Genomic DNA, 16,318 nt, shown 5'->3' with positions numbered 1-16,318 from the left:
ATGAAGCTCCTAGAGCAATGGGCACAGGCTGTGGCTGGAGATCCAAGGCTAGGGTGGTCAGGGCCATTAAGGTTCATTAGAGCACTTAGGGCCCTGACAATGACAAAACAGAATGCTGTGCAAGAGGCACCCCAGATCAGAGAATGCAGCTGGAAGGAGGGAATCAAGGTCTGTCCACACTCTCTGTGCTGTTCAGTTAGGTTCTAATGTAATACGGAACTGCAAGAGTCTAGCCAATAGACACAAGAAACAGAGTTTACACCAAAACAGGATTATTCTCAATTACAATGAGTGCAAAGCTGCATCAGTTCTAAGAGCTGCATACTGTTTGTACCATTTAGAATCAAAATAGTATGACTTCTTAGAAATCCCAGAACCATGGCCCCAGATGATGTAATCATTCTGTGAAGTAACTTTACATTTGTAAAGTAGACCCTTAGGAAGCAAAAAACAGTTATAGATTTATTCTAGAAGCTGAAATTTGAGGACACTTCCAGCCTAAAAGAGCAATGCTGACAGAGGATGCTGGAAAACCACCCAGTGTCTGGCAGCATACATAACTGGGAGGGAAGGAGAAAATGAGGCAAAAATTTTTCTCAGAATATCACCAATGGAACACCTCCCTGAAATACAAAAGCAGACAGCAATCAAGTTTCATCTCTGCTAAGATCCTGAGATGCAAAAGGAAGGATTTCACCACCATTTAAACCCTTGGTGAGGCTCACAGTGTGAACTGAGCTCGTATCAGAACTATGTCAGGTAGTAACAAGAAGCCTGATTACAAATATGGTCATGAAGGATTTAAACAGGAGAGGAAGATTTTTTCCATCCTATACATACTACTTTGACTGCTTCTTCTTTTTTGTCTTTTAAAAAATGCTTAAACAGCTGAGGGGAAGAAGATGCAGATGAGAGTCCTAAATTTTTGGTTTCATGTAATTTCACTATTGTTTACTTTCCACCTATGTTATACACTTTGCACTTCAGAATAAGCATCAGCAGCAGGTATACCAGTTGTTTCCCATTTAATATACCTCACAACCTCTGAGTTGCCCCCCTACTAATCACCCTAGCCCCTTTAATGTTCAACAGAGAGCAAGTCTCTGAATCTCAGGGCACAATTCTTGTCCCTGACATCCAAATCACAGGAGCTGTGCCTTGGAAATGCCTATTTCTATTCATTGGTTGTAAACGAGATCGGAACAGCCTGCTCATATATGGCTAGCATGACTGACTGCAGTGCAGATGGTACTGTTGAGCTAGATAACTTCCACTCCCAACGTCTAACATCTGTGCTATGGGTCCAGTCTGCTCTTCCCAGGACTCTGCTCCCCATCAGCTACCTGTTCAGTGGGTAGGGCCCTTACGTGGCAAAGAGATGTGGAGGTTTCTATGCCTTGCTCCAGAAAGAGTTTCTGTGTTTATCAGGATTCATTTACTTCTGTTTTATTCCTCTCAGGAGTTGTTATTCATTCTCACAGCATATCATCTGCTTCCAGGAGGAACTTGATTTAACCAATATGAGTATTTTGGAAGATTTAAGGAATGTGCGCATCATCCAGTTTCTCATCTCAGAAAGCCAGCTCAAAACAGCACTGTTCTTTGTTGTTCCAATATGTTTCTTACTTGCAAAGTGGTTTATGGGTAAGAAACTCCCTAATATATCCACTCATTCACCTTATGATGGACTCTTATGCTGAACTCCAAAATCCTATGCAGTATCAATGTCATGCAATGAAAGGAAGAAAATATAAACCACAGAGGAAGCTGAGATTAGCTTTTGAAATGTGTTCTAGTTCCCTTTTCTCTCTTCCAAATCTTTTCTTTCAGCATGAACAAAATTTCCCTTCCACGCTGTTGCATTAGTAAAAGAAAGGGTGTGGCACTAGGCTAAATATCTCTTTTATTGCCCATTTTAGCTGTTGACCACTGGAGGAGCACTGTCCAGAGCGAAGACACCCTAGGAGAGAGAGGATTAATGAAATCTAACATTGACTATATGGATTGACATCTCCAGAAGGAGACTGGTTAAGTCTGAGATGCCTATCGCTCCATGAGTCCCATTAAGGATACTTGTTTTTATTCTATCCCCATCTTTATGGTCAGGAGTTAGCTCTGATTTAAACTACTAGTTTCAGCCACCTTGAACCCTCCCATGATACAGCTTCTGAGGTGGGTCTCCAGACCTCTCTGATGGGGGAAGGGGAAAAGTATAGAATGACTGTTAGTATTCCAGCCCCTTGACTTGCACACTTACATACAGGTTGCTCTTCTGCACACCATGAGGAGGCCAAGAACAATCTCATGTATCAAAACGAGGAAAACAGAGTTTTGCTGGTATCTTAAAATAGATATAATATTCAGTTCAGTTGCCTAAATGTAGAAATTCACAGTCAATTATTTTATGATATCATGCTGACACTTCAGTTCATATTTCAGAAAGGAGCAGAGCTACTGTAGAAAGGAGCAAATCCCTGGTAGATCCCGTGTTGTGTCTGACAGCTCCAAGCACAAGCCTGGGATAATGACAGTCATCTCAAATGATGACAGATATCACAACTCAGTGCTTCTCTGGAGTGCCATCTATTTCAGGGACACAGTCCAGGTGTGTTATCTTACTAAACAGCATATGAAAGAGGTATGGTCAGCCTTACATACGTGTCATAGCCAGCGCCTCTGCAGAGCAAGGGCTTATGCTCAGATGGTTGCCACAGAGCACCTCATGTGCAGGAAACTGATCTGAGCTCAGTAAGCTACGATTTGCAGTCCACTCATCAGTGTACTCATTGTCTTCGTGTATATCCTGCTGCCAAAAATGCCTTAAAATGCCTTGAAAGATGGACACGTGAATATATAACACAACTAATGTATATGAAATCTGGAAATCTGGTAACTCTAAGCATGTCTGTGCCTGGAGGAGTTGGTAGCAATGACTCATGGTCCTGTCCACATTATCGCAGTGACTGTGAGGCTCTAACTTAGAGCTCAGCCTTCTCTTTTGGACTCATCCAACACACCTAGCTTTTCCACTTTACTCTCTCTATGGAAAGATTACACTTGTAGAGAGAAACAATGCCTTTTCTCCTCCTTCTTCTTTTCAGGTGATGTTCCCATCACCATCATCACTGATCCCCCAGTTGTCCTTGTTGGAGAGCAAGTGACTCTGCACTGTTGGCTGGCAGACAGTGTACCCTCTAACATGAGTGTGCTTTGGTACAAAAAGGAAGAGAGGAAGAATAATACACTGTGTTTTTCCCCCAGCCTGGGAGGGATGGTGGAGCAGTGCCAAAATGAAGAATGGTGCAGGACTGAGGGACGCTGGGAGAGAAGAGCACTTCTCTTGATTATCCGGCAAGTGCGAGTAGCAGACGAGGGGGCATACGTTTGTGCTGTGAGAGGTGATGTTGGCTCACAGGAAGCTATTACTCATCTTGATGTCATAAGTAAGCAGGGAGATTTTCATAATAACATGTAGTTTGTTATGACTATGCTGAGTTCAATTCCCATTGTGACTCCTTGGGTCTACCCATCCCCTGCTGGACCTGCTAGAGAAGGTGTCATTACCTTCTCATGGGGTCCTAAGCAAAGGAAACAACTGAAAAGTTTTGCTTCAGCTCTGAACAACTGAAAGTTGGGTGCTGGGTGGGAGAGGGCATGTGACTTGCCAAGTGGGAAAAGAACTCAATGGGGAACTAAATTAAGATGCTGAATATCACTATTATTTTCTATCCTAGAACTGTGAATGTTCAGCCCCTCTGGCTACAGCTGTCTTGATTGGTACGAATAAAAACAGCTGGTGAGGGTATTTGCCAATGTGCAGTGAGCATAAGGATGTGGTAAAGCTCCCTTTTCCCTCCTAGGTGGAAATCTCCCATACCAGAATATCTGCCCCAAATGCTAACACGGAAATAGTCTCTCCCAGAGAGCGCCTTATTGCAATAACTCTAACTTTGTTACAGAGATGGGGAATAAGCCAACTTTTCAAAGGCATCAACTAGAGGAGAACATGTGTTGCTACACATGTAAGTCAAAAGGATGGTACCCAAAGCCTGAAGTCCATTGGAGGAGTTATGGAAGAAAGACAATAAATGTGGAGGCCAAGACCAATGTAACCTGGAATGAGGGGGACCTTTTCACAGTACAAAGCAACATCACTGTGCCTTGTGATAATGTAGATGTGACATGTGCTGTCATACTCCCTAAAGCTAACAAAAGTCGAACTGGTAGGTCATATATTTACACCTGCACCTGCATTGTTGAGGGGCTTAGACTCCTGCATTACTGCTAAAACAGCTGAAATTGGGAAGCTTTCAGCACCTTCCCTGAGGCCCCAGGCATCCTGCAGGATATCTTCTTTAGGAGAAATCTTGATTGTTGGATTATGGAGGTTTGGGCTGACCTTGTGACATCTTCAGGGGGACACCATGAAATGAAGATCCATGGTAGTGCTGAGGGCAGCCTTCTCACTGCTCTTAGTGTAAGAAAGGAGTTTCTACAGCATTACTTGCCTTTAAACATATGATGAACAATATAAAGATCCTACATGCAGGAAATTATGGAAAAGAGGAACAGTAGGGGGCTTAATTCCAAGGCAGCCTTTCTGTCTGTGAGGGGCCTTCCAGTCACTAAAATCACAGAGTACAAATGCTGCTTTTTTTTTAATATCTAACAGCTCATTTCTGTAGCCTGCACTAATCTTATAGAGACCTTCCTATGAAAATCTGTGTTGACTTAGACAGAAAGTTACATATCTGCAAGTGAAAAAGTGAAAGGTATTGCTGCTGCTTTTGAAGTTTTTGAAATTAAATGTTCAAATCCATATGGACTTGATTGGAGATAAAACAAAAACAAAAACTTGTTCTATGCAAGTGTTCTATGAGATCTTTTTCCATGGCATGCTCAGTATTTCTGTGTTGTGTCAGATATGGTTGTGTTGTGTCCCCTTTTCAGGTGCCATGAATGAAATGATTTTGCACAAGCCAAACACTTGTACATACACAAGTAGAATAAGAGGATCATATGTTAAGCCCAAAATTATGTGGATAAATCATGAAGGAGAAGACCTATCTTCACTGGCCCAGACACACATTCTTCAGGAGGACAATATTTTTGCAATGGAAAGTTCCATCGAGATACCCTGTGGACAACCGCCAACTGCTTTCATGATCACTGATAGGGAGTTTGGTCTACATCTCCTTGCTCAAAAGTCAGGTATGCAGTAATTAAGGGCTATTTCATGTGTTTTGGCATTATCTGAGCAAAATAAATTGCCTTATTCTCACTGAGACCTCATTCTTTACTAATAGTAAGGATGGGTCTAATGCTGTGAGTTATTTCACTCATTTCCCACAACACTCAGTAGTTGATCCCTTTCCAAACTCTACTGGTCAAAAATTTGAGAAAGGTAGTGAAGCACTCTGCAGTCATAGGACTACAGTATCAAAACTGTGGCTGAAAGGGAAAGAGTATCCAGTAATCTATGAAAAAGTAGTTAGACAAGTGCATGTGAGCCTGTTTCCCAACATGAACCTCCATTTTTCAGTGCTGGGAGAAAGGTTTCCCTGGCAGATCTTTACACTGTTAGCTGCTGAGATTTGTGCCAGTGAGGAGATATTTTGTCATTAGGCTACAAGAGGGTTACTTTGAATGAAAGACAGCATTGAGCAGCATAGCTAAGGCTGAGCTTGCCTATTTGTAATTTTTACACAGTAGAAACTTCAAAGGTCAATTTCCCTTAAACTAAAGTGTTTAATTGAATTGTTTCTGTGGTATCCCTTACAATAATATTACTTCATTAAGAAATATTTGAAGGAAGGATCAAGCTCTTGAATAGAGGAAAATGCATAAACAAACAGAAAATAAAAATCTTTCCAAGTGAGAAAATTTTACCTCCCTCTTTATGTCAGATTCCAGTTTGTGGGTGTGTGCATGTAGAAAATTCTTGGACAGAAAACATAGATATAAAATGCAAATATCTGTGTCATATTTAAACTTTCTTTAAGTATTTAAGTGTGTTCACGATCACATTTCCAAATCCATTTTTACTGAAACTCTTTTTCTGCCAACCATGTCCACATGGTGCAGATTATGTGACCTCACTGCTTCTCTGCGTATGTGCATGCTAAACTGCAAGAAAACTGATGTCACTGCTCTTACTGATTTTTTTTTTCTCCACTTTTCAGAAAATCATGGCTGGTTCTGGTTTATTTGCCTCTTTTGTCCAGTTATCTTAATAGGTAAGTTTATTGACCCTTATGCCAGAGATCCTTTTACCCAGGTCTTCTTGCCATTGAACTTCCAATCTCACTGTAACCCAGAGTGTCTAGCTTTTTACAGTCTTCCTAAGGGGCACCAGCATCCCAGGCCAGGGATGGCTAATTATTCCCAAATAACTCACAACACTGTATTCATTCACGTGAATCTTAGGCTTATTCACTGAATTCACTCAAGGGCTACCCTGCCCTTCCAAATGTATCCTTCATCTTCAAAAATCAACATCTTTCTTCCTAATCTCAGAAAAATATTTCTCTTTCTCTTCCCAGACCTTCTGTGCCTCTAGAACCCAAACTTTCTGAAGTCATTTTTCAACAACAAACACTTTTTTTTCTTTTTGTCAGTATTCTTGTTCATATTATTTGTTTATTTTATTTCTAGTGCTGTAGTGCATTGAATCCAAAATCCATTCATTACGAATTGGGCATCTGTTTTTTAGAAGTCTGGTGTCTTTCTATGCTCATTTATTTTTTTCCACTGGATAGAATCCAGCAAAGCAACTAGTATTTGCAAATACTTGAAGATAATTGAAATCATATATTTTGGCAAACCTACTATTAGCTGAAGGAAGTAAACTGTCTGGCTTTTCTGAGAAAACAGTTTCTGGACATTGATACGTCCTAGCAACCAGCCAAGACTGCTAAGAAAGCCTCTGGGGCATTTCTATATGAAATAAGATCTTCTGTTTTTGGTCAGTATATGAAGACTTCAGATTCTGAGAGAATGAATACTGATCTGTCCTCTTTTAGATCATAACATTCCTAATTTAACTACTCAGGTTTCAGGTTCAGTTATGATGATACTAATGTTGTTCTGTTTTTGACATTTATTTTAGGGTTTTTAGCAAGTGTTTTATGGCATCATTTCATTTGCACACGTGAGTTTGCTTGCTTTTTTGTTTATTTCTTCTAAATACAAACCTATAATTTATATTGTAAGTAAATGTTATGCATCTGTGATTCTTTAAAGGTTTGGAGTGAAGTTTTAGCTAGTTTTTCACTCTTGCTCTAGTGTCAATGAGGGGAAATCAGCAAATTGTAGGTGGGATATATTTTTAGACATCTACTTTACAGAGCGATGACTCATGCCTAGATCTCCTTTGTCATTCCCTGCGAAAGGGGACCTGGGTTACCAATGCAGCATTTTCATATTCATCCCATTTCCTCCCCCCATACCAAATTATGTCTTCTGGGGACTTCACACTTGTCCAAAAACCTAATAGGGCATTTCAACTATACATCCTGCCCTGCTGCACTGAAACAAAACATGGCTTTCAGTAGCAGTATTTCACATCTACAGTGAGAGAAGAAGAAATCAACTGATGCCCACGGGAAAAACATGCATTGCAATAGATGTATAGAAAATGTCCTTATATAACATGAGAATGTAATAGTGGTTGTACTGGTTTCATTCATGGGTATCCAGCTCTGTCCTGTCTCCAAGGTTATTCATAAGCAGGTTGTCCCAGGGAAGTGTAAGATAAGGCCTAAACCATTTCATATAGAATAATTTCCCTAATATTTCCTACTCTCAGATTATCTTCAGCTAAGAGGGTTTCCTGAGTCTACTGTAGTTTTCAGTACAGTAACAATCAGTGACTCTCTTCAGATTCTTAACTATCCTCCCTTCAAATCTTAACACCTTCTTATTTACAGGACAGACATCAAGGAACACAACAGGTTTTCTACCTGCTGAGTGACAAACCACTTGTAGCCATTTCTTTTAATCTGGATCTCACAAATAACATTTAATTTCTCCTTTCCCTGTATGATATCTTTTGAACAGACAGCCTGTTTCAAGGCACTAGTGATTTTTCAGACCTGTGTCAAACCACGACAAAAATGCATGTTTGTTCCATGCTGAACAGTACTAATTTGTTTGTGTGAAAGCTGTTGCATACACATTTTCACAGTGACACCATGTTATCTTTGCCATCCCATCCCTATGTCAGGAGAGACAAGTACATTTTTCCAGATCCTTTCTCAGGTTGTCATGTCAGCTCTCCCTCTGCCCCAAAGCTATGCCTCAAAGAGGCAGTCCAGTCACATTCCTAGGGAAAAGGAAATGATTACTTTGTCTGCCTTGGTCTCAATGGCCTTGAGTTCAGCAAGTGGTGTTGCCCTTGCGGTTCTGTTTAAACACAAGGTTGCAGATGAGACTGATCCTAGTGAACTTGTCCCCGAGAAGGCGTAAAAATGAACATCTGGCTGAGTACCAGCCCTGGTGAAAATTACCTGGTTGAGCTCATCTAAAGATGTGCTATCATTATGAATAAGGCAAACCTTGCACTGGGCTATATTATAGCCAGTCAAGAGAGGGAAATTGCTATTACCTCTTTAACAACACTGGCTACACCTAGAGGTATTCAGTTTGAGGTCTCTGGCTGAAGAGAAAGATGGAGATACTGCAGAGGATGTAGAAGATAGTCAGAGATTTAGAGCATGTGAACTGTGAAGAAAGGCTGAGGGAAGTGGCCTTCATTAGTTTAGTAAAGAGAAAAGAGGGCATGAACAGCCTCTGACTTCTTGAAGGAAAAGCACTCAGATGACAGAAGCAGTTTTCTGATTAGTGAAAGATGAGGGAAGAAGAGGTAACAACCACCAATATTGGCAGTACTAACCAATGTGTCCTCTTTTCTAAAAGTATTTTTTTTCTTTTTTCTTTCTTTTTCTTTTTCTTTTTCCTTTTCCTTTTCTTTTTCTTTTTCTTTTTCCTTTTCTTTTTCTTTTTCTTTTTCTTTTTCTTTTTCTTTTTCTTTTTCTTTTTCTTTTTCTTTTTCTTTTTCTTTTTCTTTTTCTTTTTCTTTTTCTTTTTCTTTTTCTTTTTCTTTTTCTTTTTCTTTTTCTTTTTTTCTTTTTTTTTGTAGAAAAACATAAAAAGGAGATAGGTGAGTTTGCCTAAGCCTCTGGGAGTAATATCTGAAGGCTGTGAGTGGGTCAAGGCCTGAAAGGTGGGAGGCAATTCATAAAGGATCATGCAACACATACTGATACGGTTTCAAACACACATGAATTAAACAGGGAATATGGAGAAATTTCTCATCCCTATCTTTTGCACATTACCACCAATGATAACACAAAGGCAGTGTGGGTATCACTTGTATAGTGAAAGCTTGGAGTTCTTTTTTTTTTTTGTTCTGGACTCCCCCATGGACACATGAAAGTGAGAGATGGAACGAGTCACAAAAGACATCTAAAAAAAGAGAAAACTTTGATGCTAATCAAGGTGTCCTCCTTTCCCCTTGTGTTGTTGCAGAGAAACTGCAGAAGGAGAATGGTGAGTTTTTCTGGCTGCACGAAGGCTGTGTCTGGCAGCTGTGAGTGGGAGTGGATCGAAGGGTGAGAGAGAAGAGCACAAGCATCCACTGAGCATCCAAGATAGGGAGGAGAGCGTGTCGAAGCTGCCTGTTTGTTGTAAGGGATGCTGAGAGAGAGCAGGGCTCAAGGCAGTATCTCCCAGCTTTCCCTCCTCCTCTTTCCACCCACAGTGTCTGCAGAGAGCTGTGCAAGGCAAGAGCCATGGCTCTCACTACAGGAGGGCTCTGGCATCCCTGAGGTCTGGGTCAGAGATGGAGAGATGTTGTTTGGTGGTGTTGGATCTGGTGTAGGATATGGTGTGTCGAGGTGGGTGAGAGAAAGGGCTACTGTGGGAGGGGAGACACATGGCCACAAGGCATTGGTGAGGCCCCATGGGGAAGGAAGTGATGGCAGCTGGGAGGTTGGACAGTCACCTAGTAAAGTCAGAAGCTCCTTAGGAGCAGTAGCACCAACAGATGCGAGCCATCTGTCATGCAAGAGATTCTTTGTGTCCCTCATGGGGCTGAACAGTTCCAGGGTGCAGGAATTTGTCAGTAAGTTATTGGGCTGTCCTCACTTGATGTCTTCTTCTCCTGTTCTCTATGGTCTCTCCACAGAACAACTTCGAGCAGAGAAAGGTGAGCTGGTCTCTTTCCCCAGATGCTTCGCCTCATGCCACAGAGACCTTGCAGAGCACAGACAGGGACACCCCACAAGCACCATCTCTCTAGCACCCACCTACTCACCCACCACCACTGCCAAAGGCCCAGGCTAATGCCCTGTGGCTCAGCAGGGCTGCAGCTGCAAGCAGGCTTTGAGATACCCTCCTCTCTGCTCATTGGCCTCCTGTGGGGTGTCTTTGGCCTCTTGTTTTTGGTTGGGGGCTCCCAGGAGGAACTGTGGAGGTGCCATGTGTGATGTCTTTGTCTTTCAGCACGCTGTGATCACCAGATTCGTAAGTCTGCTTGTACAGGCTGTGAGTGTCCTCTCAGTAGAAAAGATGTGGGCAGCTCTGCAGTGCTGAGGCACCTGTAATGTGGACCACCATCTCCTCGGCTGCTTGGCTGCTCTTCTTCAACTTGTGTGCATTGGGCAGGGCCTCTGGGATGTTGTCCTGACATCAGTGCCCACTTATGGCCTGCCTGGGCTCGTGAAGACTCTTGGTCCTTCCAGCTGCACTGTGGGGAGAAACTGTGACCTGGGAGGGTAAAGAGCCTGCAGCCGAAGTAATGCAGTGCCCAGTCCTGTTGGGAAAGGCATGCTGGAGTTGCTTGTGTGAGAGGGAGAAAGGAAGTGTGGGGAGGTTGTGGGTGGGGCTACTACAGCTTCTCCCTGGGCAGATCATGGCACAATTGAGGTGCAGTGTGTATCAATGGCATATGTCCTGTGGGCAACGGTACATGGCTGTGACACTTGCAGAGGCAGCAACAGCAGCAGGAGCAGCAGCATCTCTGGCTGTGTGGGCTAGGCAGAGGCATAGCCTTGTGGTACAGCAAGCGCGTGGGTGGGAGGTCTCTGGGCTGGACTCCCCTGAAGGCTGGAGGCTGCTGTGCTGAGAGCACAAGGAGCTCTTCTTGCCAGCGCTGGCCAGAGTGGGTGGCACACCATCATTGCTTTGCCTTCTGCCCACCTACCCATGCCTGTTTTGCAGAGGAGCTGCAGGAGCAACAAAAGGCAGGGAAAGATGCAGAGAAAGGTGAGTACATGCACTGGCCTACCACCACAGCTGTGTGCCCACAGGAGGCCAGGAGGCCCTACTTTCAGGCACTTCTGGCAGCAAAGTCTGCCTTGGAGAAGGTTTCCTGTGCTGTGCCTAGAAGCGCTGGTGGTGTGGGGCAGGGTAGGCACGGAGGTGTAAGTAGAGGGTGGCTCAGGGTGCAATGGGGCCCAGCAGGCCAGCCAGCATGCTTTGGCCAAGAGGAGTGTATTGTGCCCATGGCCACCCGTGTGTCCTTTGCTGAGGACATAGGTGGGGCAGAGCACCTGACACCAGTGATCACAACAATGCTGCAAAGCACAGAAGCCACTGCCACTCCTCCTAGTGTCCTAGACCCCCTTGCAACATGTGGACCCCTTGCCTTTCTTGGGGACAATGTGCTAACGAAGGTGTCTTCCCTTCCCTTTGTGTTGTTGCAGAGAAATTGCAGAAGGAGAATGGTGAGTTTTCCTGGCTGCACGGAGGCTGTGTCTGGCAGCTGTTAGTGGCAGTGGATCCAAGGGTGCGAGGGCAGAATCTTGTGTGAGACCAATGCCCCATGGCTCATCAGCGCTGCTGCTGCAAGTAGACTTTGCTGTTGCCACTCCTCCTGGGACCCCTGGGATAGCTGACCCCCTTGCCTTTCTGGGGGATGGCTTGCTAACCAAGATGTCCTTCCTTCCCCTTGTATTGTTGCAGAGAAACTACAGAAGCAGATTGGTGAGTCTGCCTGGCTCTACAGAGGCTGTATCTGTTATTGGGGGCAAAGTCATTTTGGATAAGTTTCATTCGTTATTTCTCTCAATTTCTTTTATTGGCCATTGTGGGGTGGCTTTTGCCATTTTCTTTTGGATTGGGGGTTCAGGATACCATAACTTTAGATGTTTTAGTTTTATGTCTTTGTCCTCCATCATACTGTGAAACATAGATCAGTAAATCTGTGAGTCCTGGGTCTGGACCGAATCTATCCTTATTACCTGATGGCTCTTAGCTCTAACAGACATTCAAGCAGCAACTGTGCAGGCTGTGTAAACTTTGATATTAATGTATGTATCCAAATCACAAGCCACCCTGTAGTGCTTTAAAATGTGACAACTACTGAAATTTGTACCATAGTAATGCTTTCGTTTTGTCTGTCTATCTTGCTTGCAGTGGATCAGAGGAAAGAAATTGGTGAGTCTATTGTTGTCTATTAAGTTGCAGCATTGCATTTATTTCAATAAAATACAGGTCCCTTGTATTTCATTGCCCCAAACCTAGTTCCTCAAGTGTCTGTTACTTTGTTCTACCTGGGACATTCTCGCTTCTCTGAGGTGGTCTAATCTTAGGTGAACTGGGCAATCCACAAGCAACATATTCCCAGGGCAGTAAAGAGGCTATGGCCAAAGCGTTAAATAACTGTGGCAGTGCCCAGAAATCAAATCTGCCTGCTGCATGGATAGCAATCAGTATGAGGGAGGCTCCCACTATTCAGAGAGATACATGCAAAATCATAATTACTGCATTTCTTCTTTCCATTCCCTTTCTACTGGCAGGAACAGAAAGATCAATTTATGAGGCTCTTCCCCAAACTATTCCTCCACATCTATTTCTTACTTTCTCCTCCAAAGAAGGATGATGGTTCTATTTTTTCTCAGAGATTTTTTCCTTAGAATCACAATATGCAGTTGGGCTCCATAGTGAGAAAAACTGGACCATCTCTTTGTTTACTTATCCACATCCCTCAGGCTAAATCCAGCACTTGCTCAAGCTATAAAATCCTCATGGACTCTATGACTTAAACTTAGGGAAAGTCTGTACAGAAGAAAGGATAGATTTCTATTTTCCAGTGCAATGAATTTGGAGTTTGTAGTTTGTATTCCTGGGGTTTCAAAGCCTTTTCTGCAGACAGTTCCAAGTACACATTTCACATCTGTTTGCTCAGTGTGTTTTGCTCACATATTAAGTCATTCACCCCAAACTAGACATTTTCTCCACGCAGATAGTAACCTCTGAGATAGTTCCTTAAACTGATATCTCAGGATTTCATGAGCCTTCACTGTCGTGTCTTTCTTGACGTCTCTTACACCCAAAGCACAAGTTTTGTAATCAGCTGATTCCGTCCTGATCAATATTTAATGGCTAGTTGTAGGACTTGACTTCTCAGCAGCTCCATTCATCCTATAGGTTCAGCATTTGGCACATATTTCCTGCTGTGCTTCCCTCCCCAGCCACCATTCCACAAAGCTGTCACAGTTACACAGTCTCAGAGACTCACCAGAAAATTGCACTTCTTCCTGCCTTTGAATGATTTGCTGACAGTGCAGGGAAAATTTACCCAAGCTGTTTCTTCATATCCACGTGACCCTGATAAATATGTGAAATGTGGCTGAACATTATCTCTGTGGGTGTTACACAGGCGACTCATTTTCTGCACCCCCCAAAATGCCAAGCTGCTGATCAGGGAGCTCAGACAGTTTGAAACGTGGAGTGTGGCAGGTGAGGGGTGGCTATCTGACCGAACTCCAGGCAAGACAGCAAAAGGGACTTCAAGGGACTGAGAAGGAGAGTAGATTGCAGGCATGCTAGCAGTCTCATTCCAGTTTCAAATCTTTCTTGAGACCTCACAATTAAGTAAGGGCTTGAGAGAGTAAGTGAGAGAGTATCTCTGAGTATCAGCTAACCTATTATGCTCTCTGAATCGTTTTACCTCCCTGTTCTGTGGCTGTAGCCTCACTTAAGTCTGAGATTAATTTTCTGCCAGCTGTAGGAAAATTTGGAGTTGGGATATCTTTTCATTCTTTTTTTTCTTTTTCTTTTTCTTTTTTTTTCTTTTTTTTTCCTCAGAATTCAGAAAGACTCGTGGCTATGCAGGTAAAAATAATACATTTACTTATGTGTACTCAGTGGATTGAGGGCCACCATAGAACTTCTGCACACAGCAGAAACAGTGCTGAGCATGGACTGGACTGTGAGTCAGTCCAGCACCTTTCATTCTGGAAATTTGCCATACCTCGGATTTGGTTAAAGCTTTTAACACCAAATCTTAAAATTCAGCCATTATTAAGCTAAGAAGGTAATTAAAAAGATTAAATATGTCAATTGAGAACAATGTTTCACTGGAATATTTCAACATCATTCAAAAAAAAAAAAGACTAAATTGGAAAATGTTAGCTGTAAGTGTTAGGTTTTTGAAAAGAAGTAAAAGCTAAAAATCCCAGCCAAACACATTCAGCAGATGAACCTAATTTCTTTAAGTAGCATTTGTCTTTCTGCAGTGTGTTACTTGTTGAATAGTACATTTTCTGTTTCAAAATGAAAAAATGTAACACTATGGAATCTCCTGCTAGAGAACTCAGGAAAGTTAAGAATGGATTCTTTTAGTCAGCAAAATCTACCTCCGCAAAAAAAAAAAAAAAAAAAAAAAAAAAAAAAAAAAAAGCTCATCATAAAAATATTGGAGTAGTTTGAGTTTGATCCTACTCTTCTTTATACCTAAATCTCTACTTTTCAATTCCACTGATCTATTCAAAGTTTCTTCAGATCTGAACCAATGGTGTCAGACACTGCATTAATTGAGCCCGCTCAGATTTCCAGTGTGATAGGACTGCAATAACTTTTCTGACATTTTTCAGCTGACACTGCTGAACCTTAAAATTGATATCTGCTTCATTATACCAAGAGATTTTTTTTTCTCTGAAATTTACCAAAATTCTATTTTTTAGGCTGTCTCCTTAGGAGGTGAAGTTGATTCCCAAAATTGCAGTGGCACCTTGTTTAATAGACCACCATGTCCAACTATGTAACTTGTTACAGTGTTCTGCCTTCAATGGATGTTAGGTTGAAGGGTTTTTTTCAAATAAGTTTCACTTGACAATGAAATATTTTAAAGTTAAAATGCAAATAATGGCTGTAGTCCTGCACTCTAGGCTAGAGGTCTTTCTAGGCTAGTTGTGGAGAGATTTTCAAGATGAAAGTCTGTAGAATAAGGTTTATTTCTCTTCTTGAATATTTGAGAGGTGATTATAAAGCCTCAAATATCTATTTGTTGCAGATGATGTCAAGGTTGATGGGGACACAGCCCACCCAAACTTGACTATTTCTGAGGACAGGAAGAGTTTTAGGCATAATTCACATGCTCAGAAAGTCACTCAGAATGAAGGGAGATTTGATTCAGCTGTCTGCGTGTTAGCCTCAGAAGGTTTCTCATCTGGAAAGCACTACTGGGAAGTGGAAGTTGAAAAAAGCAATGACTGGGACCTGGGAGTAGCCAGAAAATCAATCCAGAGGAAGGGAATAATTTCTCTGTCAGTGAAAGAAGGATTCTGGGCCCTGGGGTCAAGTTTGAAAGATTACTGGGCAAGAACTGATCCTTGGATGCGGGTCGTGGTGCAGAAAAAGCCCAAGAAAATTGGAATTTACCTTAGTTATGAAGAGAAGTATCTGATCTTTTTCAATGTTACTGACATGTCTGTAATTTTCATGTTTAAGGACTGTGCATTCTCAGAGGAAGTGTATCCATTCTTTAAAAATTCACAGAAAGAATCAACAATGAGAATCTGTTCAATTAAAGAGGAATAATTATTTTAAATATGGTAATTTTGTTGTGAAATGAAAAATAAGACTATATCATTTTCTTAGACAAATGTAATGCTTAATAGCAATTTATGTATTACGTCATTTGATCATATTTTATGTTGTACATTGTTTAATAGTTTTCTTCAAAATATTTTCCTTTTTTTCCATTTTTATCCATTTTGTCCCATATATATACTGTGTGAGCAGAAGAGAACACTGCCACATGCCACAGTTCTTTAAATGATACGTTTTTCTCAGGAAAAAATTTCTGGAGAATGTCTCTTTAAGATTATTCCAATTATTTTAATATACTTCAATGATCATTCTCTGAAGTTTCATTCTGGATTGCTGTACTGTGGCAGAAGAGCTGCATTTGGAGCTGCATGTACAAAGCCGAAGTAACACATCTCAACAAAAGCACACCCTGTAAAGTTACTCCCTCTTCTTCACTTTTCTGAGGCAACACATGGGCAAGATCGATTAGAAATGGTTTGCC

General features: G+C 41.9%; 1 protein-coding gene across 1 annotated transcript; it reads left to right on the top strand.

Moving 5' to 3' along the window:
- Positions 1-1,226: 1,226 nt before the first annotated feature.
- LOC134149741 (butyrophilin subfamily 1 member A1-like) lies at positions 1,227-15,825 on the top strand. The gene is made up of 8 exons (XM_062592946.1): positions 1,227-1,350; positions 3,102-3,443; positions 3,960-4,223; positions 4,951-5,211; positions 9,140-9,160; positions 9,529-9,589; positions 13,664-13,743; positions 15,299-15,825. Exons 1-8 carry the CDS (start codon positions 1,227-1,229, stop codon positions 15,823-15,825), a joined length of 1,680 nt encoding a protein of 559 aa, XP_062448930.1.
- Positions 15,826-16,318: the final 493 nt, after the last annotated feature.

The sequence above is a fragment of the Rhea pennata genome, chromosome 21 (genome assembly GCF_028389875.1).
Source record: "Rhea pennata isolate bPtePen1 chromosome 21, bPtePen1.pri, whole genome shotgun sequence".
Lineage (NCBI taxonomy): Eukaryota > Metazoa > Chordata > Aves > Rheiformes > Rheidae > Rhea > Rhea pennata.
Note: the sequence above shows the minus strand (reverse complement) of the source record. Positions and strands in the feature narration are given on the sequence as shown.

What these genes read in the sequence shown, in the direction of transcription:
- LOC134149741 (XM_062592946.1), top strand. Translation starts at nt 1,227, where the DNA reads ATGACTGACTGCAGTGCAGATGGTACTGTTGAGCTAGATAACTTCCAC. An exon ending in TACTCATCTTGATGTCATAA is followed by an intron (nt 3,444 to 3,959) that starts GTAAGCAGGGAG and finishes ACTTTGTTACAG; the next exon opens with AGATGGGGAATAAGCCAACT. An exon ending in TCTCCTTGCTCAAAAGTCAG is followed by an intron (nt 5,212 to 9,139) that starts GTATGCAGTAAT and finishes TTTTTTTTGTAG; the next exon opens with AAAAACATAAAAAGGAGATA.